Below are 22,371 nucleotides of genomic sequence, written 5' to 3'. Positions count from 1 at the left end.
ACTGAATTCTAGGTTACATTCCTCTCTTCAGAGAAGAAGAGAGGCAAAGAGCTTGAAAAATAGTTTATGTATTTGTAATGCAGTGAGAAGTGCAACAATGACAGCAGAGCAGCAAGGTCTCAGGCCACAGTGAATTACGATTCACTCATACACACACACAAAAAAAGAAAACCACAAAAGCAGAAGGCACAGAAATAAAGGAAAGAAGCTGCTTACCTTCAGAAGGCCTCAAGCACACAAGAGTCTTCAGAAAAATACCCTTGCCTCCACTGCCAGCCCTTAAATGAGGTCTGGGAAGAGATCCTGGCTCCACCCCTTCTGGTCATTCAGGGGCATTACATGCTGTCACGGATTTGACCAGATCAATCTATGTCCGTGACAGGGGCGACAGGCCTCTGGCCCTCCCCCCCCCCCCCCCCCACCCCAGTCCCACAAAAATGGGAAGGAAGGAAGGAAGGAAAAAAAGCAGCGGCAACAATCTATGGAGGAAAACTTATTTTACTATAATATTGGAATACAAGATAATAGATACAATTTAATTGCAATTGAGATTAATAAATCAGACAAGATGAGAGAGAGAGAGTTCCCGGGACCGATTCAAACCTGAAAAGCTTGGAACGGCTAGGAAAGCACCCTCCAGCACCCACTGCAAGGCAGCAAGAGAGCGCCCCCCCCCACCCGGAAGGGACAGATCCCGTGACTTCTGTAATGTACAGGGATAGGTACTTGGAATTGGGGCAGTGACACTTTAATGCCCCGTACACTACATGATGTTTTGATGTGGAATACTGAAACACAAAAACAAAAATAAAAACAAAAACATAGAACCATGACATTCCACCCCTTATTCTACATCGTTACATCATGCTTAAAATATATATACATATATACAAACAAACAAAAAATGATTAAAAATGCACACATGGCTATATACATATACATAGAATTAGTAACTGCACTCCCCCGGCATCAAGTTTCCTTGTGGTACACACTGGACATCCCCATTCTTCTGCATTACCCACCAAGTGGATCCTGGTCCCTGGGCAAAAACTGTACCACGGAGAGGTTTGCCCTTTCCAGAAGCTGGAAGAACCCAAACTGACTTTCCTAACATGTTCTTTACATGTACAACAGGGACTTTATCTCCCTCTACAGTATGTAGGGAACTGGATTGGTTAGGACCATCACGATTAATAGATCCTCTGGTATTGACCAACCAGGTGGCTTCTGCCAAATGCTTCTCCCAGTGCTTAAATGTTCCTCCACCCAGTGCTTTTAGCATCGTTTTTAACAATCCATTGTATCGTTCAATTTTACCAGAGGCTGGTGCATGATAGGGAATATGGTAAATCCACTCGATGCCGTGATCTTTGGCCCAAGTATTTACAAGAGAATTTTTGAAATGAGTCCCATTATCTGATTCAATCCTTTCTGGGGTGCCATGTCGCCACAGGACTTGTTTCTCGAGACCCAGTATGGTGTTTCGGGCGGTAGCATGGGGTACTGCATATGTTTCAAGCCACCCGGTTGTTGCCTCCACCATAGTAAGCACATAATGCTTACCATTGTGAGATCGTGGCAAGGTGATATAATCAACCTGCCATGCCTCCCCATATTTGTATTTTTGCCATCGCCCTTCTTCCCACAGAGGTTTCATCCTCTTGGCTTGTTTGATGATGGCACATGTTTCACAGTTATGAATAACCTGTGCAATGGCATCCATAGTTAAGTCCACCCCTCGGTCTCTAGCCCATTTGTATGTTGCATCTCTCCCTTGATGACCTGAGGTCTCATGGGCCCACCGAGCCAGAAATAATTCACCCTTGTTCTGCCAGTCCAGGTCTATTTGAGCCACCTCAATTCTGGCAGCTCGGTCTACCTGATGGTTATTTTGCTGTTCTTCAGTAGCCCGACTCTTGGGCACATGAGCATCTACATGGCGCACCTTTACAACCATAGTCTTTGTTCGGGCAGCAATGTCTTTCCACAGTTCAGCAGCCCAAATAGGTTTACCCCTTCTTTGCCAGTTATTTTGCTCCCACTGCTGTAACCACCCCCATAAGGCATTTGCTACCATCCATGAGTCAGTGTAAAGATAGAGCATTGGCCACCTCTCCCGTTCAGCGACATCTAAGGCCAGTTGGACAGCCTTTACCTCTGCAAATTGGCTTGATTCTCCTTTCCCTTCAGTGGCCTCTGCAACTTGTCGTGTGGGGCTCCACACAGCAGATTTCCATCTGCGATGCTTTCCCACAATACGACACGATCCATCTGTGAACAGGGCATATTTCTTTTCATTCTCTGGTAGTTCATTGTATGGTGGGGCTTCTTTAGCACGTGATACTTCTTCTGCTGGTGGTGTTCCAAACTTTTTACCTTCAGGCCAGTCCATGATGACTTCTAGGATTCCTGGACGGCTGAGGTTCCCCATCCGTGCTCGTTGTGTAATCAGTGCAATCCACTTACTCCACGTGGCATCAGTAGCATGATGGGTGGAGGGAACCTTTCCTTTAAACATCCAGTTCAGCACTGGCAGTCGAGGTGCCAGAAGGAGCTGTGTTTCAGTACCGACTACTTCAGAAGCAGCCCGAACCCCTTCATAAGCAGCTAAGATCTCCTTCTCAGTTGGAGTGTAGCGCTCTTCAGACCCTCTGTATGCCCGACTCCAGAATCCCAGGGGTCGGCCTCTGGTCTCTCCTGAGGCTCTTTGCCACAAACTCCAAGTGGGACCGTTCTCTCCAGCAGCAGTGTAGAGGATGTTCTTTATACCCTGTCCCGTTCGTACTGGTCCTAGGGCCACGGCACGGGCTATCTCCTGTTTAATCTGTTCAAAAGCCTGCTGCTGCTCAGGGCCCCATGTAAACTCATTTCTCATTCGCGTCACATAATAAAGGGGGCTTACAATGAGGCTGTAGTTTGGAACATGCATTCTCCAAAAGCCCACTGCACCCAGAAAAGATTGTGTCTCTCTTTTGCTAGTGGGTGGAGACATAGCAGTGATTTTGTCGATCACGTCTGTTGGGATGTGACGACGGCCATCTTGCCACTTTATACCTAGGAACTGAATCTCCTGGGCAGGTCCTTTCACTTTGCTTCGCTTAATAGCAAAACCAGCACTCAGAAGAATTTGGATCATTCGCTCTCCTTTTGTAAAGACTTCTTCTGCTGTATCGCCCCACGTTGGGCGCCAAAAATCTGTCACGGATTTGACCAGATCAATCTATGTCCGTGACAGGGGCGACAGGCCTCTGGCCCTCCCCCCCCCCCCCCCCCCACCCCAGTCCCACAAAAATGGGAAGGAAGGAAGGAAGGAAAAAAAGCAGCGGCAACAATCTATGGAGGAAAACTTATTTTACTATAATATTGGAATACAAGATAATAGATACAATTTAATTGCAATTGAGATTAATAAATCAGACAAGATGAGAGAGAGAGAGTTCCCGGGACCGATTCAAACCTGAAAAGCTTGGAACGGCTAGGAAAGCACCCTCCAGCACCCACTGCAAGGCAGCAAGAGAGCGCCCCCCCCCACCCGGAAGGGACAGATCCCGTGACTTCTGTAATGTACAGGGATAGGTACTTGGAATTGGGGCAGTGACACTTTAATGCCCCGTACACTACATGATGTTTTGATGTGGAATACTGAAACACAAAAACAAAAATAAAAACAAAAACATAGAACCATGACACATGCACCTGGGGACACCAGGTGCTCCATCACTGGTTCAAGCCATGACTTAGCATTTCCACTATGCTATTGGAAAAGATTTATTTAGGGTACTGTTTTAAAGAATATAATGCAATTGTTACCATTAACCAAGAAAATCCTGTGGAAACTAAAAGATGTAGATAGCATGAAGTAGATAGTAAACAATACTTACATTGTCTGAAGTGAAGGCCTTCACGTTAATGGAAGAGAACTTTTAAAGTAGTTACGCTTGAATGAGCAAGGAAAATATACAAGGGAAAAAATAATGCAAACTCTGGAAAAGTTGGTTATATTTCTTGCAGTGAGAGTGAAGTAAGTTAACGGAAAAATCTATAAATTGATAAAGTCACATGGAGAAACAGCGCTTGAGTTAGTCTTAAATGTATCAGTAAGAGGAATTCACGTGTCTGAGTAACAGAATCGTAGAATTGTAGGGGTTGGAAAGGACCTATAGAGATCATCTAGTCCAGTCCACTGCTAAATCAGGTCCTGTACATTAGATCTCACAGGAAGGCATCTGGACAGGTCTTGACTATCTCCAGAGAAGGAGACTCCCCAGTGTCTCTGGGCAACCTGTTCCAGTGCTCCGTAATTCTGATGGTAAAGAAAAAACTTCTTCCTTGTTTGAATGGAACTTATTCCATTCCAGTTTTTGCCCATTATCCCTTGTTCTATTGCTGCACACCACTGTTTCAGTGTCTTGGTCCACCCACTTCACTCCCCCACTTTGGATATTTACAAACAGTGATGAGATTCCCTCCTCAACCTTCTCTTCTCCAGGCTGAACAGTCCCAGGGTTCTTCATACAGGAAGTGCTCCAGTACACTAACTGTCTTTGTGGCCCTCCACTGGGCTCCCTAGAAGATCCTTATTTTTCAGATCTGATGATTTGTTGTGTCTCTTGAGAGTCAGCAGTAAAGACTCAGTTCAGGGGGGTTATTCCAGCTAGATCCTGACTACTAGAGTCGTTCTCAAGTAAGGGAGCATTCTCCAGGATTTCTTGGAATAGATGAGCAGCTACAGATTATCCAGACTACCAGATACTGCACATGAAATGATTTCCTTTCCTTTCTCCATTATCAGCATCAAGAAATTGACGCAGCATACTAGAATACCTCAGAAGGAAAGACACCATGTCACCCCTATGAAAACAAAGCAGAATTATTTGATTTTACTTTTCTGTCATGATCAGTGGGCTCTCATACGCATACAACTATAGAAATACAAAGAACGATGTACATGTCTTTCTTAGCGGTAGAAAAAATGATTTAAAAGATTCTATTTCCCTGAGTTGTCATTTTTGTTGTGGTTGTTGTTGAACCACGTGACAGCATGCAGACTCATGGAAAAAGGCATCTTTATCTTTCTTTCCTGTGAGTATTTAGGAAATGCTCTACTGATGATGGATGCATTGTATTGGTGTTTCGTTTTTCCTGCACTATGTACTAAGGTTTTCCTGGTGCAAGGGCACGTTAGTGATACATCTTATCCAAATAGATGTTTTGGAGCATGTTTAGAGGAATCTAAAATTAGTCTACTTATCAAGCTGAATAAAAATAAATAAATGTCACTGCTGAAGAGATTACACTCCATACACTGAGAAACTCATTTCAAATTACCTAATAGATTTGTTAAAATCCATAAACAAACTATTGTTACGCTTTACAGAGACGCAAACTGCCATTTACGGTGTCAGTTTAAAAATTAGGAAGGTGGAAGAGCTGATGCTGCACCTGTGTGAGCACCTGAGCTGGTCAAACACCTAACTGCACCAGAAAATAGAAGCTCTCACTGCCCTTCCCTCCTGCCATTCTTCCATCTACATTGCCTTGCCCCTTCTGTGGGGATTGCTCTGACGCTGAGGAACATTTCCCTTAGCAGCTTCCAGTTCCTGACAGCTTTCTCTTTTACAGACAGTTTCTTGTTGGATTGGATGGCACCGTGATGGCAATGGTTGGAAATGGCAATTCAGCTGTTAGGAGTGCAGCTCTGAAGTGAGGAAAAGTGGACCTCTCCTGTTCCTGCAGCAGTGAATTGTTAGAATATTTCATGCCGTCTCACACTGCTATCCAGTGTGCTTCAGGTTGAAATGGATGATTAAGGCATCCAAATATCCATCTTGGTTAACAAGCTGCCAGAGGAACTGCCATGACAAAATAGCATCTCCTTGCAGTCAGGTGCTGAAGTATAATTTAAACATGGAAATAAACAAATAATGAACAAATCTGTATTTAGTTAATTCTCTTTTACCCAGATTAGGTGTGCTGGACGATGGTATTTGTTTCTTTGAAATATCTAGTTTATAAGAGAAGATGTGCAAATCCTCTCTGCAAAAAGCTGGCTTTAAAGGAGCTGAATGGGAAGGAGAGAGAGCTACAATTACAGAGCTCATTAGAGTCTGTGTCACCATTGTAAGAGCTGGAAAAACTCTGCGGGTTATCCAGCTTTCTGTATTATCTGTGTATGAAACAGTTCTTTTAAAGGAGATTTTCTTCTTTCTTTGCAGGCAATCTGTGTGGCTTGTAGCACACATCTCACTAGATCAACTATGTGTGGAAAGAAAAGAATTGCTGTTCTCTACGCAGCAGGGTTGTCATTATTGAGTGTACCCAGTGCTGCAGTAAAGAGTAGGGATTAAGCCTACCTGAAACAGTTTTTCATCTGTAGGTACTCAAATGAAAAAAAGGACAAATAGAAAAAAATAGTTGGAACTAAACCAAAATCAGTAATTTCTTCCAAAGCTTGACTTGGAGAGATCTGATGCAAAGAAATAGGGAGTAACAGCTTTGATTTTTTCTTTTTTTAATGTTTCATCTGAGGCTGTTCATTTTCCATGCTGGCAATATGTATATTTATTCTCCCATGCTGCCGTAGGACTCAGCAAATAGTCACATTTATGTTGAAGTATGAAGTGCAGTTCGATTTTTTTTTTTCTATTTGTTTTTGGTAGAGGGGTGGGGAATGAAATGCTGTTTTTCTCCATGTTTCTGCATCATTATTGAAACATTTCTGTGCATGCAGTCAAATCAGATGCAGATTTTTTGCAGTTTTTGAATCTACACTTAAATTTTTATCTGTGTTTTATGAGAGGCCACGGCCTAAAAAAAAGTGTTGATCCATGTGTATGAGTCTGTGAGTACAAATGGTGAATGTGGAGTGCTGAATTATATCAAAAATAGTCCTTAAGCAGATGAATGATATTAAAAAGCTTGCAAAGTTAAGGTTTTTTTTCTATTATCTCTTATACATTTCTGAAAATCTTGCTATTACCTAGAGCTGTATTTTTCTTTTAGAAAGATATTAGTTCTTATTGCTGCAATATTCAGATATATACATTTTCTCAGTCTATAAAAATGCTTTTGTGTAAATGTAGTATTTGGATCTATCTTAAGAAAATTAAAACCAAATTTTTCTTACCAACAGCTGCCATCAATCTTGCCCCTTGTTCCCTGACCCTCCCCGCTCTAACCTTTAGTGCTAAACAATGTTCCTAAAGGAAAATTTATTAGATCAGCTATTTAGACTCTCTGACATCATTCTGTCACGGCAATGAAATGATTTACATGGAAAAATGTATTACCTCTGCATTTAGACAAAATGAGTTTATTATGATTAATGGTTTTACTGCAACCATGAGAGAAACTGGAACTAGCTGGACTTTTTAAAGTGCAACATGACCTTTGCTCTGTTTTCTTCCCTATTTTCTTCATCTATTTTAAAATGGTTTGGTTTTTGAGCAAATAAAAATGATCTAGTAATTGAAGTAAGCTATAAATGTAGGGTGTCCATAGTAACACTGCAGTGTAGCTGGGACTAGAGACAAAAGGGAGAAGGCAATTAGCCTGAAGCAGAGTCCAAACTACCAAAACTGTAGGAGAGACATATTCCACTGACAGCTGCTGGGGAAACTTGATGCTTTGTTTGGGGAGGAGCGGTGATCACCTCCAGCTGCCCCTTCTGGTCATCATTTCTGTGATTCTATGATACAAGTGACTTTGGGCAGAAGACTTACTACACAGTATGGTTATATGAAGGGCAAAGTCATGTTAATTAAGGAAAGCATATATATGTGCCTTAAAATGACACTTTCAATGTCTCTACTGTCTTCATCCTGAACTGTCTTTTTCCTTAATACAAGGATCTAAACTAGGATGAGAAAATAACGCTGGCTGAGGAACTCTGGAGGTATTTAGACTGTCAATTTCTTGGTATTCTCCTGAAAATATTGGCTTCTATTTTATCTGTGCAAATAAATTTATGGCAGCTTTTTTCAACACATTGCTATGGGACTCATAGCCTGAAGATGAAAAGATGTTAACAATTATTATTTCTTGTTAGCATAAATATGGTGAGTATAGGAGTGTTCACACATACAAAAATATTACTGCAGTTATAGTGGGTGAAGTATTTTGAAGCTGCACAGTGAGTATGCAGTAGTTTTCTTATTTATGGATTCGAAAAATATCGGTCTGTTTCGTAAGCTTTGTGAAGTGTTGGGTTTAGCAGCTTAGCACTGAAGAGCACAGTTTTTTGATGGTGACACAAGAATCGTGTGATTGGTGATGGGTCTGTTGTTCAGGTTGGGTCAATTTCAAAGTGATTTTTGGTATTTCCACTGGGCGCTTTCCACATTGCTAAATGTGGAAATAAATGACACTAATGGAAGCAAATAGGTAAGCCCAGTTTGATTAATGTTTTTGAATCTACACATAAATTTTTATCTGTATTTTATGAGAGGCCACGGCCTAAAAATTTCTACAGTTGGTACTTGTTATTTTACCTGGTTTATAGTCAGGAATCACAAAAGACTTTCCTGCTTTTTCAGCTGCTAGTAAATTTCTTGATCTTTAATTAACATATTAAAATAACAAAAATATTTTCTTTTCTGTATGAACTAAAACTCAAAGGCCATTAAGGCAAAAACTTTCAAACCATTTAAATACTTACATTTAGGAAAAATGTCATTTTCTCCAGAAGACCAACAGTATGAATTCAGTCTGATAAAAAGAAGCCAAAGGTTGAGGTAGACACTGCTGGCAATTCAGTCTGCATGGAAACCCTCTGTCACTCACAGGATGCAGTATTTGGTAGGAGGTGTAGAACAATTTGATCTCCCGTACAGATTCTGACCCCAAATTCTGACTGGTGGGGCTTGCAGGCTGCGATGAATACCAGGGCACTGACTGCTGTTCTGGTGTCTCAGTGAAGCTTTGATGCATAAAGCTCAGTATGTTGAAATGTGAATAATGAGCTACCAGGGGAAAATGAAAACTGGATGAATTTACTGCCATGGTTTGTCCTCAGTGACACTGACTGGGCAACTGTGTTTGAAGGCACACTTGGCAATGTAAAATCACTTGCTGTTGGATTCTGAGCCTGAAAATGCATTAGCAAGTGAAAGAGTATTTTAAGTAATAATTAAAAACCCACTCAAACAAATTAGACTAACATTTTCAGGAAGACAGTGTTATCAGAAACTGTTTGTAACTACAAGGAGACATAGCAACTGTTATTTTTATTCAGATGATTAATCCATGTCTTGCATTAGGCATACATAGAATCTTGAATAACGCAGAATTCTGTTGTAGTTCTCTAAATTCAAGCTTCAAATTTCAGCACTGTCTTTCATTGATTTCTGCTAGTAATATGGACTCCTGAGAGCTCTGAGAGATAGAACCATCTTTCCTGAATTGAACAGTTGTTAATCAGGAGCCATGCGCTGTCATTCTCCTCTTCTCTATTGAAATGGCTTGGCTTCTCCTCTGATACTGGTTATTGATGTTTAGTTCCCTGCCATATGTCATTTGTTCATCTGGCCATTTGTTTTCTAACGTGAATGATTTCCTTAGAGGAACGGCTAGAAAAGAGCTGGAGGAGGTTTAACACATCAGTAGGCAGTGCAGATACAAACAGATATTTTGTTCTCTGGAGTACTTTTGCTTCAGTCTCTATTTGGTGCCATCAACAGCAATTGTTTGTGACTGAGCATGCACTTGTAGGTAGATATTTATTTTTAAGCTAGAGTGAAATCTGTATTGAGCTAAATCATCACTCAGATGTAATTTTCCCCCTCATCTTCCCTGTTGTCATACGGATGAGGTGGTCTCTCATCATGTTGCCAACATTTAAAGCCTCCCAGGGAGCCATATGACAGCAGGTGGTGTTTCGATGTCTGTGTGACCCAGCTGCACGCTCTGCTGCCTTTAGTGACCGTGAGGCAGACAGGAGATGTGTTGAATTGACTCTGGAAAGAGTTTTTCTTTTGCTAGTCTGCAGCTACTGTAAACGCTCTGGGACTAATCCAGAATCCCACACAATGGCAAAATTCAGCCAGCCAGATGGTTGCATGATTTCTCTTGTGACTTCTGCTGATCTGGAGGCCAGCCCCTGTGAATTTTACATATCATGATGAGTTTCACTGATTGAAACCGCCTCAAAACCCAGTTGAGATTTGCACTGACAGCCTGGCAGTAGAGAGGATCGGCCCAGTTGGCAGATCTACCATTTCCTTTTCAGCAATCCTGCTGTTGGCTATTAGGTTTTGTTCTGCCATGCCATATAATCACAGAATCATAGAACGGCCTGGGTTGAAAAGGACCAAAATGAGAATGTCACTTCTGTCCCCTCCTGAATCACTGCCACAGTTCATTGCCAGCAAACATTTGCAAGGTTTTTGGGACAGCCTGAACTGTAGCTACAGCCAGAATGAAGGCTGTGACTTGCATCCTGGAGAATGCTTCCCAACCCTGTGCATAGGGATCTGGCTTCCTGACTTCCATAATGTGAGGATGCCCATGCTTGGCTAGGCTGATTGTGTGTATGTAATGAATTAAGGCCTCGTTACTTTCTAAATAAACTGCACTTATACCTCTCATGCAGTGTTAAAAGATGTGTCCTCATACTCAGCTTAGAACTGTGCTGCTCTGGGCTTCAGCCAGGACTGTTGTATGGCAGTGTGATGTCCAGCTCATTGCCACCTCCTTAGGACCTGTTTAAAATGGTAACTGTAGAAATAACATCATTATTGCTAGCAGTTTCAAAGGAGGATTGACAGACAGAAAGCGTGCTGTCCTGGAAGTCGGCTTTGATACAGTTGTGGTTAACTTGCATAAGGAGAAAGGAGCTGGTGACTGAAAATAAGCTTTTAAACTTGAGGTGAAAGAACAGGACTTCTGGAAACTTCTAAACCATTACTTAGGAGTAAGTTAAAGAAGGCTGTTGCCTTCACCCTCATAGCCAACTTTCCCCTTCCAAATAACAAACTTGTTTAAGCATCTGAAAGGAAATGGAAAAGAGAAAAAAGGCTGTGTTTTGCTCTGGTAAATAAGAAAATATTTAATAAAACAATAGAGGCAGTCTATAATAATGACAAATAGTCTTTTTTTTTGGTTTGTTTTGTTTTTAAATCTGTGGTTTTAGTTTTCTTTAGTTTCCTGGTTGGAAAATACTTTTATTTTTTTAAAATGTATTCCTCAGTTTGCTATTGAGGAACTGGGATGTGGTTGCTTTATCCTAAGAGCTTTATGCAAAGAGTTTATGAACTGTTGAAGGCTTTATGCATATGTATCTATGGGGGTGGGTCTATGAGTGAGGAAGAGAATAATGACTGCAGATGAAGAACAAATGAAAAAAATGCATGAAGTGCATAAGCTGCAAGTATGGAGCACAGCACTGGAAACAGGAAAGCCTCCCAAAGGTTTTTAAAAATAACACTGTGAGTTATGATAATAAATATCCTGCATGGTCAGTGATACAGAATGGATACCTTTCCTTTCTGGACTGTTTACTAAACAAGCTTAAATACAAGATTTTGCTATATGAATTACAGAAACATTTCTACCTCCAGCATTAGCCCCCAGTTTAGAGTTTGGGGCCACATGGGATATATGTGAGGGTGCCAAGGGAGCTGGTGAGCATAATTGCCAACCTACTTTCCAGCATCCATCAGTGGTCCTGGTCAACCAAAGAGGATCCAGATGACTGGAGGTTTGCTAATGTGATCCCTTCTATAAGAAGGGTTGTAACGATCCAGGGAACTACACGTCTGTCAGCCTGACCTTGCTGGCAAGGAAGGTTATGACACAGATCATCTTGAGTGAGATCACACAGCATGTGCTGGACAACCATGGGATCAGGCCCAGCTAGCCCAGCTAGCCCGGGTTCACAAAAGACAGGTCCTGCCTGACCAACCTCATCTCTTATGACTGGGTGACCAGCCTGGAGGCTGAGGGAAACGCTATTGATGTAGTGTATGTAGACTTTAGTAAAGCTTTTGACACTGTCTCCCACAGTATTCTGCTAGAGAAGCTGGCAGCCCTGGGGTTGGATAGATGTACTCTGCTGGACAAAGAATTGGCTACAGGGCTGGATCCAGAGAGGTGAATGGAGTGAAATCCAGCTGGTGATCGGTCATGAGTGTTGTTCCACAGGGGTTGGTATTAGGGCCTACCCTATCTTTATTGATCTGAATGAGGGCACTGAGTGCATCCTCATTAAGTTTGTAGATGACACCAAGTTGGGGGAAAGTCTCTATCCACCTGAGGGCAGGAAGGCCCTACAGAGGGATCTGGACAGGCTGGATAGCTGGGATGAGGCCAGTGGGATGATGTTCAACAAAACGCAATGTCAGTCCTGCACTTTGGCCAAACAACCCCTGGCAATGCTACAAGCTTGAGAAAAAGAGTGGCTGGAAAGCTGCACAGAGGAAAAGGACCTGAGGGTGTTGGTTGATGCTTGGCTGAACATGAGCCAGCACTGTGCCCAGGTGGCCAAGAAGGCCAACAGCATCCTGGCTTGTATAATAAGTAGTGCAGCCAGTAGGAGCAGGGAAATAATCATCCCTTTGTACTCAGTTCTGGTGAGACTCAAATACTGTGTTCAGTTTTGGGCCATTCCCCTACAAGAAAGACACTAAGGGCCTGGAGCATGTCCAGAGAAGGGCAATGAAACTGTGAGGGGTCTGGAGTACAAGTCATATGGGGAGTGGCTGAGGGAAATGGGATTGTTCAGTCTGGAAAAGAGAAGGCTTAGGGGAGACCTCATTGCTCTCTACAAGTCCCTGAAAGGGGGTTGCAGTGAGGTGGGGGTCAGCCTCTTCCCTCATGTAACAGCAGTAGGTCAGGAGGGTACCTCATGTTGTACCAGGGTTCGGGTTGGATATTAGGAAGAATTTATTCTCAGGAAGAGTGGAGATGCACTGGAATAGACTGCCCAGAGAGGTGGTGGAGTCACCATCCCTGGAGGTGTTTAAGGAAAGGGTAGAAGTACTGAGGGCCATGGTTATTAGTGGTAGGTGGACAGTTGGAATAGATGATCTTAGTATTAAGAATCATTAAGGCTGGAAGAGACCTCTATCTACACAGCTGCGATCATATGATTAAACGATGCGGATAATATAGGTAATTTTCATGTAAAGAAGCAGTCAAGAGACGTAGGAAAAATTATCACCTGTAGACATGAGAGGTCACAATATGCAGAGCCATCTCAGTCAAGATAAAGCGCTGTGTACTGGGATTTGTTTTCTTTGAGCTGTTATTAAAAACAGGCAGTAGTGAGATTATTTTGGAGTTTTACTATAGTAACTCAGTGAGTAGATACTATAATTCCTCTACCTGTATTCCAAAAGAATAAAACAATGGCAACTGCAGGCTCTAGAGAACGAAATGTTTTTACTATTTATTAGTTTTAGAAAATGTTAAACTTCTTTTACCTATTCAGCTTATTGTACTCCATAGAAAGCTCATGTTTCAATATAAATGCCAACATGCTCTACATTATGTTAAGAATTTATGGGAAAAGAGAGAAAAAATAGAGCTTGGAAAACTGTTTTTCAAAAAGAAATGACTGCCTGACCTGACCTATTTATTCACATAACTATATGCACATGTATATGATAATACGTTGAGAACATGGATTTGGAATGTCTTCTGTGCCTTATTCTTCAGGTTATGATAAGTATAAAAATGCATCACCTTTTCACTGAAAAATCCTTCTAATTTCTGTTTTCTAGATAAAGAGAGCTGACAGTCCAGAGAGATGTCCACATGATGGTGATTGGCTTCTGGGGAAACAAAGAAAGAAATAAAAGAACACTTGCAAAACACACAAATAGTAAGGCATTATGGAGGGAAAAAAATGGAAGACAAGTCAGAGAAACTCCAGGTAAATACCTAAGTCCTGGCTTAAATGTAGGTCAGCTAGATTTTTGTTCAGGTATTTACAGGTAAACAAGGTAAATTAATTATAGGGTGGTTTACCTATCAATTTCTTTGCCACAGCATATAAAATAGAGCATTTGAGAGCATAAAATAGACCTCAAGGATCATGAATCTCCAACCCCCCTGCCACATGCAGGGCCACTGTTTTGTACAGCTATGGTAGTTACAGATGAGCATTAATCCCTACACTTATGCACAGCTTCTACTGAAAGGAAATTTCAAAGGAAACTGATAAATCTTACAGAGGTAACATTCACGTTTGCATATGGTGAGTATTGCATCTACATTAGCAAAACAGAGTGACTGTTTATGTGTAGAGATTATTGTAATGACTGCTTTGCTCTCATGGAGCACAAGGTCTCATAGATGGCTGCCGAGCCATTCTTTGGTAGCAGGTGTAGATTGAAGCAATCAGAGAAAAACTTGGCATTCTTGTCTGTGAAGCTCCAGGAAATAATACTCACTACATGGGAACACAGTTGCAAGTTGTTAATGATGGAATCACTGCTTTAATTTGTATGATACTGCTCTGTGGTGCTCAAATTGGAGCAAGAAAAGTTGGTATGCATTTACAAATTAGACTTTAATATCCCAGGCAGCTGTTTGCATTTGCTTAATTTAACAGCAGTGACTTCACATTAGCATCATCATGGTACCATAAATGCACTCTAAGAGAAAATGATACAGCCTTTTAAAGTCAGATAATGCAAGTTAGGTGCTTTGTATTTCAGGTGCGTTTTTTTGTGGATTTTTTTTTTTAATGGTTAAAAAAGTACATTTTTATGTATAAGGTGGATCTTTAGGTCTGATATGTTTCTTTTTGGTACAAGTACCAGGATTTTATAAAAATACTGTGCTCCTGTAGACAGATGGTTTAAACACTAAATTAAGAGCTTTAACAGAAATCACTAACTTAAACATAGTTGCTACTTTGTGGGCAGTTCTGCTTTTGGAGCCTTTGTGAGAATATCAGAGCTTTTTTGTACAACAGTAAAAAGGGAAGTAAATACCCACCTAGAGAAACACAGTGCTGTTTTAACACAGATAACGATCTAAAACGTTGACTATGGCAGAAACTGTTTTGTACACTTACCTCTGTAACGCTGGCACAGAGCTGCTTGCTTCCCTTTTTAAGGGTTTCCTGTAGTAGCACAGAAATGTGTAAACTGATGTTTTGAGAATTATGTAATACCTGGATGGACCCTGGGATAACACAACGTATCAAAAGAACAGAAAAACTGTACTTTGGACAGAACTATCAATGCCTGTTCACCATCAGCATAAGAACACAACCTCAGTTGGTGCCACTTTTAATGATTAGGAATGATACACTGTAAAACAAGAAGTGAAAAAATTCCAGCGTGATACTTATAAACAAAGAACAAATAGAAAACAAAGTAGAGGATTTTCTTTTTTTTTTTAACCTCACTTGTAGTATTATCAATACAACAGATCATTTAGTCTGAGGTAATGCCACTATTATCTTTTTAGTCCTTCAAGGACTACTTAGTGTAACGTTCATTGCTATCACTTAATTTTTAAAAGCGAGACTTGATAATTAAATCATGGAAATCCCTTTTTAGGTAGGGACTTATGGCTGCAAGAGTAAAATCAGAACTAAGCCTATGCAGCAAGATCTACAGAACGTTAAGTGTCCTACATGGCACATCAGTAGCCTGTCAGTACTTAAAGTAGTTACTATTATTATTATTATTATTATTATTATGTAAAAATCAGACATTTCAACAGAAAACAGACTTTGTTCCACAACAGCCCTTAAGAAATTTAGAACACTGTTAGCTTGCTTAAATTAGCTAAACAAAAGATGAATTCAGAAGTCCAGATTTTGGCATGAGGTAAAACCATGTGCATTTATTTCAACTGCATTTTAGAATTAGTAAGCATAAAATTAAATATGTTGACTGCAATGAATTCAGTCATACAAGTGCAAGCTTTCAGCTATAATGTATTTTATGGCAGTTTATTTAAAAAATGTACCAGTAAATCATAAAAGAGGGATCATGTCCATTTAACTTTTATTGAAGTATACAGGAGGTTTTCTTTAGAATCAAATATGAGCATGAATATATGGCCAAACGTAAAATCTATCAAATTCAGTGAAAATTTTCTGACTTTAAATAGTAGCTGTAAGAATGACCAATATATATTCTTTGTTACAACCGCCCTCACTCTACAAGTAAAAAAAAATAATAAACATTCAGTAAACATTCTTTCCTAAGGTAGTTTTCCCTTATATATCAGTGATTTATCCATTTCTTGTATACATAACTTTTTTAAACATACCAATCAGTGGTTCTCACAATTGAAAAATAAAAGCACAAAAAAGTTTACACTCTTGTACAGGTAAATAAAAGATCATCTTGAATTAAACTGTATATCCGTAAGGGCATAGTATAGTTTCAGTTTCATTGCCTATTACATAATTAGCTTCTTACATACAAATATTGACATATTTGGCTTGTGCTTCAAAGCCTTTGTGTCTAGAAAGTCCATGTCAATGCAACTCATAACTTGAAATCAGTGGGGATATCTTTACTGCTGCTGGGTTTCACCTGTTCGTGCAGCAGAGTCTCTTCTGAACTCGTGGCACTGCATTTTTCCACGGAGTCATCAGCGTCTGGATCCAGTCCTTCAGGACAGGGAAGTTTCAGAAGTTCTTCTCGCAGCTGAGCTGTATGACGCTAAATAGAAAGAAGTAGTCAGTGCTACAGACCAGAGTTAAAACATGAACTTCTCACAGTTTTAGGGAACAGAAGCCAACAAAGGGAGTAAGTAGCAAAGGTTTTAATGTCTTATTTCACTGCCAGGATAAAGGTTTCTCACAGTTCACATTTAAGGACTGGTGCTTTCCTTTTAGTGACAGTAATTAGGTGCTACTGACGACAAACTAAAGGCAGTGCGTAAAACTGTAGCAAACGAGCGCATCAGTGTAAATGTTGTGCTATTTCTTTTGCATTTGAGATGCATTTATGTTCTCTGATCATGACAGAAACTGTTATAACTGAAATTATATAAAAATTTATGGAAAAATTGGCAAGACAAGAACTAAATAAAGATCTTACTTGTAGGAAAAAAACTGAAAAAGTGGCCTGCACTTAAACTTCAGCTTTTGACAGTGGTGAAGCCTTGGTTTTCAGACATTGTTAATAGAAAACTCAGCTGTTGTACAATTTAATTGCTACTCGTCATTTCTGGATAAAAGCAAGTCTCACCTTGAGAGCCGCTGCATGATGGGACATAGTTCTGCCTACCCGTTTGTCACTGCTGTACTGTTGTATGTCTGCAATCCACTCCTCACACTGAGCCATGATCTCCACTCTTTTTAAGTAAAAATGTTTGTGGATAACCTGCAAGAAAATATTTGGGATGAAAAAACATGGGTTTTCATAAGTTCAAAGGGATAAGGAAAAAAACCAAAACATTGTAAGGATAATTCAGCACCGAACAATGAGTTGTAAGATGGCAGAACAGCAAAGTGATAGCAGAATGTCAGATATTCTCCAGTCCAAAGGTGATCTTACCATGCAGGCACTATGTATGTGCACTTACATTAACATATGTGCAAGGATACAAGATAAAATGTTAGGGTTTTCACTGTTGCTTTCACTGCCCTGTTTTATACTTCCCACCTATGCTTCTTCAATAAGTACCTTATCTTCTCTCGTTACTGACTGCTTGCTGGCTGAACAGAAAGCAGATGAGCAGAAACCCTTTGAGCAGTTTAAGCACAGAAAAATAATATGCTTCTGCATAGAGAAGAATTACCAGCTTGTAAGAAAGATAAACAATGAGAGTTACATTCTCTAGGCATGAGCAGCATCATTGAGGACACTACAATTCCCTATCAATAGTACTTGAGCTGCACCCATGTTGTGAGCCAGTATTTGATTACACAGAAACTTTGGTATTTCTAGGTGGAGTTTAAAAAAGAAACAAAATAATACAAAAAACAACCCCTCCCCAAACTAAAACCTACCACCAACAAAGCATACAAAGTTATGAAACTCTAGTGTTGGCTTTGCCTTAAAAAGATTTTTAAAACTCTGCCTGGTGAAAGAAACAATAACATTACAGAAATTTTTATTGAGCACAGTGGGTTCTTGGCAACACTGCAATATAATTGAGAAAATAATCTCTCCCTCTAGAGGTTAGAGAATATAGCTATTCGTCTAAGGAAAAACTGCATACTGAAAGCCTAATAGGCTCCAATTCTAGAGGCGTTCCTTATATCCATAATGGAGTTTGGGAGAACTCCCACAGACTGGCAGTTCAGATCTCTTGGGTCTTCTTGTCATTTCAGACACAGAAGGGAAGACAGCCCAAGACAGAAGGTAGTGTGAGTGGAAGGATGTATATTCTTTCTTAGACTAAGCTTCCAGGTGTTAATGTATTGCTGAATTGTAATTGTTCCAATTATTCTTAACACAACCCTACAAAGTCCTACAGTTCATAACAGCAAGCTGTTCTCTCAGAGAAACGCTCAGATAATCTGCTCTGAGAACTTATTTTCATTTGGACAGGCTACAAACCGAATGTAGCATTCTTCCAATGAATTCAGCTACTGCATCAATGAAAAATGTAATGTTTCTCAGTGCATAATCTCCTTTTGTTTTTGTGCTATGTAAAGAAACATAAACGCCACTTTTCTCAGTGATAGGGGGTATATACTCAATCAAGCACAGAGGGAGTTCTCATAAGTTGGTAAAGCACTAGGTATGACCCCATGCTTAATCGTGTATGATTGTATTTTTAACACAGATGCAAGCTATGTTAGCCTCAAGCATCTCCTCGAAGCAAGATATCATAGCTTTAGATCTATTCTCACAGTCTTGAGGATTTAATCGTACTATCCTAAAGAATCCTAAAAGCATCTGGAAGAAAAAAAAATAACTGAGGAAAACACAGGGAAAAATGAAAATTGTACTTTGGGAAATGTGGGCAGTAATCTAAACCAGAACAAAATAGCTTTGAATCCAAAGCTCTTAAGTGCTAGCCAGCTCTCTTCTCTGCAGCAAAACTGTTATCTGCTCACAGATGGGAGTTTCAAATGTCCAAGATACCACTGCAAACTGATATCTGCTTCTTAATGTTACTTCACATTTACATTTTGTGTGGTTTAGTTTAACTCAGTCCTAGTGACAAATATTGTGTTTAGGAAGCTAGTAGCTTTATTGTTTTCAACATCTGTCTTCTGGTAATGACGTGCTAAGTCCCCTGGTCTCATGGAATGATTGTTTTTCCATTGAAACAACACTGTTTGGGTGCACTTTATTACTTTACCTTCCTGAAGAGCAGCAGGATGTCAGCTTACAAGCTTTTTTTCATAGAAAGCAGTAAAAACCTAAGCTACAAAATAATCATGTAACGTTCTTAAGATTCTTTTCAAAATGCTATAGCAGCAAACTGGGGTTCAGTAATCAAATCCTGTAAATTATATATCCTTAATTTCTATGTACAGGAAGAGAAAGATGTAATGTTCTTGTCAGAGCTCACCAACTCATAACATCTTCATGTAACTTCAAGTGATGACAACTGGAGAAAATTTTTGCAAAAGTGCAATTATTACATTTAAAAATAAGAAAGTACCTACTAGCAGAAGTTATTTGAGTAGGTGTCATGGCACTATCATGGTCTTCAACTTACTGAGTAAAACATACAAGAAATAGCTTAGAATGACAACCATGTTTTTCTGCAGTAATACAAAACACCACAGTATATAGCACATCATTTTCCATCTGTAAATGGACAGAACACTTAACTTCTTATACAGGTTAAATGTTCACGACTTCTCATTCTGTAAGACACTGAGTAATTTAAGTGGGAAAAGCTTTCTGCATTCCAAAGGATGTTTTTATGGATTATAAGGAAGGGATGAGAGACTACCTGCCTACTCAGATGTCACACTTACTAATGTGAATAATCCTAAAATAATTATACTTTTTTGGTATTTTAGCATGCAAACAATGGAAAGCACAGGTGATGCTACTACACAGTTCCACACCTCAATTTAGAAGTAGCAAGAATTTCTGTGGTCAAGAGCAAAATGCATTTTTTTTCTAACTGTTGGCTGGTAGCACTGTGCAAGGACTGTTTGATCAACCATTTTGCATTAGTAGTCATACAGATTCTCTTACTTCATTTAACTTCCACGTTTTTTCTTCTGGAATTGTTTGCCATGCATGTTGAAACCCCAGCAACCTAAATGGACTCACTTCAGGGATGGAATTGGGCGAGGGACAATGAGAGAGAGTCCCTGAAACCTAAGTTATTCCGTGATACTCTGAGTTTTAATCTGTTTTTCAGGCAAGTAAAAATACTAAACAATCTAGTTTTTTTCAAGTAAGTTTTTAAGGCAGTGTGGATGAAGGTTAGTACTGTTCTATCAACATCAAGACAGTTCTTTTCAAAGGCAAAAAATTAGGCATTTTAAAATGAATAATGTGAAGGCTGAAATTGGAAGTATTTTTCCAATTTGCACTGTTTTAGTGTAGTGTCCAAAACGTTTCCTAATAAATGCTTCACATTCACGTTTCATAGAAAAATACTTCATTGTTACCTAAGCTGATTAACAAAGACTGAACGTCCAATCTAGGGTTGATCAACAGCTGTCATTTGGATGTAAAAGGCATCACCTGGCATTAAGAATGAGCCAACCTAGATGAAGCATTCTTTAATCAACCTGAGCACCAAACCTGACTTATAGGTCACTTCCAGTTTGTTTACACAGCCCTTTCCCAGAAAGGGATCTGTGAAAGCCAGGTGCATTCTTGTTCTGTTCAGTTTCCAGAGTCAGCTGTGCCAGAGAATAAAAAGAATAAAGCAAAAACCAGACACCTCATGCAAGACATGCTTCCAGGTATTTGCATCACTCTCAACATTCCCACTGAACAGTGGAAAGAGTCACTGAACAGTGATCCTTTGTACTAAAAAGCAGTTATGAACAGGAACATGTTGACAAGATGAGTTTCCTTGACTATTCTGACATGAACAAGATATTTAGTTTCACAAAGCCCACCTCCTTAAAACATGGCGATGGATTTCTGATTTGTTCAAGCATTGCCCACTTGACTGTTGCCTGTCGTATATTTCCATCGTATTCTCTGGAGCTCTGGGTACCACTTGGAGTACCTCTTGATCGTTCATAACCAGGTTCATTAAAATATGGTTCTGCTACAAGTATAAGAGATTGGACAGATACTAATACCTGTTAAAAGAAAAAATATATGTATTAGAACTGCTATTCACGTGCTTTTAAAAATATACGTAATTTTGCTTACTCGTATGTGAAAACACATGACAAAGCATTCTTATTTGCAGTACAGACTATTTGCAAGTAGGGAATGTCAGTGTTTTTAAATGGAAACCATGACTACACATTATAAATATTATGCTTACTTATCACAAATTTAGTTCAAACACATAGAAAATGTAAAAAATAAGTTCAAAATATATAAAAATAAGCAAAACAAAGCATTTAGAGCAACGCATTTCTAATTGCAACCTTTTGTGAAAGAAAGCTAAGTTATCAAGTCAAATCAAAGATTCTTGATCCTTTCTTATGACATGCCTCAGAATGATACTGAGATGTGAGGTATCGCTGCAGTAGGTTAAAGAAAAAAAATAAAAGGTCTGTGCAAATGTTCTAGAACTGACTCTCTTCCCAGCCTAGATATAACTTAAAGCTTAGGAGTATCCCCTAATTTAGGAGTCTTGTTTGCAAATCTGTATGAAAGGAGCCACTCTTTTCCTTGGAACATGCAGAACATACAGTTTACATCAGATAGATACCGTGTCAGCAACAGAGAGCTGTTCTCTCAGAAGGCAGTGCCCCAACAACCAGGTAGTTGTGCTCTGTGCTTAGCAGCAGCATTCTCACAGATTTTCTCTTGTAGCAACACGAGCAAATAAACGTTTCAGCTTTCCACACTCTCTCTGTCATGTTTATTGACTATAAAGACACAACGTCTAAACAGTAAATTCTTTCAAAACAACGGCTAAGAAGGAGTTGAATGACCTAAGTTCATCTCACCACCACCTCATGGAACCACATCCTTAGCTCTTTTGATGCCATGACACTTCCTATTTGTATACTTGATGTGCTCAAACTGTAGTACAGACAGGCAATCTAGCCCAGCAAAGCCTTGTCATGGTGGACAGAGCACATGCTTGTGTAGTGGGAAATGTAAACTAGAGTTCTCCAGTTTGAGGTGAGGTGGAAAATTAAATATTGCCTCCCTTCCCTGCCATGCATAGAAGAAGTAGCCATGGCTATCTTCCTTTACACTTAAAAGTAAAAATGCAGATAAATACATTAAAATATACAGAATGTTCTGCACAAATGGGATCTCAGCAAGAAAACAGTCATTTATAACACTATAAGGGAAAAGAGTGATCTAATTCTGTTCCAACAGCTCAGATACCTAA

General features: G+C 39.8%; 2 protein-coding genes across 8 annotated transcripts in view; both read right to left on the bottom strand.

Moving 5' to 3' along the window:
• Positions 1 to 480: 480 nt before the first annotated feature.
• Positions 481 to 4,620, bottom strand: LOC125690064 (uncharacterized). The gene is made up of 2 exons (XM_048938012.1): positions 3,882 to 4,620; positions 481 to 3,195 (listed from the first exon to the last, which is right to left on the bottom strand). Exon 2 carries the CDS (start codon positions 3,134 to 3,136, stop codon positions 947 to 949), a length of 2,190 nt encoding a protein of 729 aa, XP_048793969.1. The 5' UTR covers positions 3,137 to 3,195; positions 3,882 to 4,620; the 3' UTR covers positions 481 to 946.
• An 11,325-nt stretch (positions 4,621 to 15,945) lies between these two features.
• BIRC6 (baculoviral IAP repeat containing 6) overlaps positions 15,946 to 22,371 on the bottom strand; it is a 167,700-nt gene continuing 161,274 nt past the window's right edge. For all 7 annotated transcript variants that reach the window (XM_048938004.1, XM_048938007.1, XM_048938008.1 and 4 more), the window contains exons 72-74: positions 20,963 to 21,151; positions 17,160 to 17,294; positions 15,946 to 16,628 (exon numbers count right to left, since the gene is read on the bottom strand). In XM_048938004.1, coding sequence (XP_048793961.1) covers positions 16,452 to 16,628; positions 17,160 to 17,294; positions 20,963 to 21,151 — 501 coding nt within the window. In that variant the 3' untranslated portion in view covers positions 15,946 to 16,451. The remainder of the gene's footprint in view (positions 16,629 to 17,159; positions 17,295 to 20,962; positions 21,152 to 22,371) is intronic.

Source organism: Lagopus muta, chromosome 2 (genome assembly GCF_023343835.1).
Source record: "Lagopus muta isolate bLagMut1 chromosome 2, bLagMut1 primary, whole genome shotgun sequence".
NCBI classification, from domain to species: domain Eukaryota; kingdom Metazoa; phylum Chordata; class Aves; order Galliformes; family Phasianidae; genus Lagopus; species Lagopus muta.
Note: the sequence above shows the minus strand (reverse complement) of the source record. Positions and strands in the feature narration are given on the sequence as shown.

Bases quoted from the DNA above. Each gene is read 5' to 3' on its own strand.
- LOC125690064 (XM_048938012.1), bottom strand. From the start codon at position 3,136: ATGATCCAAATTCTTCTGAGTGCTGGTTTTGCTATTAAGCGAAGCAAA.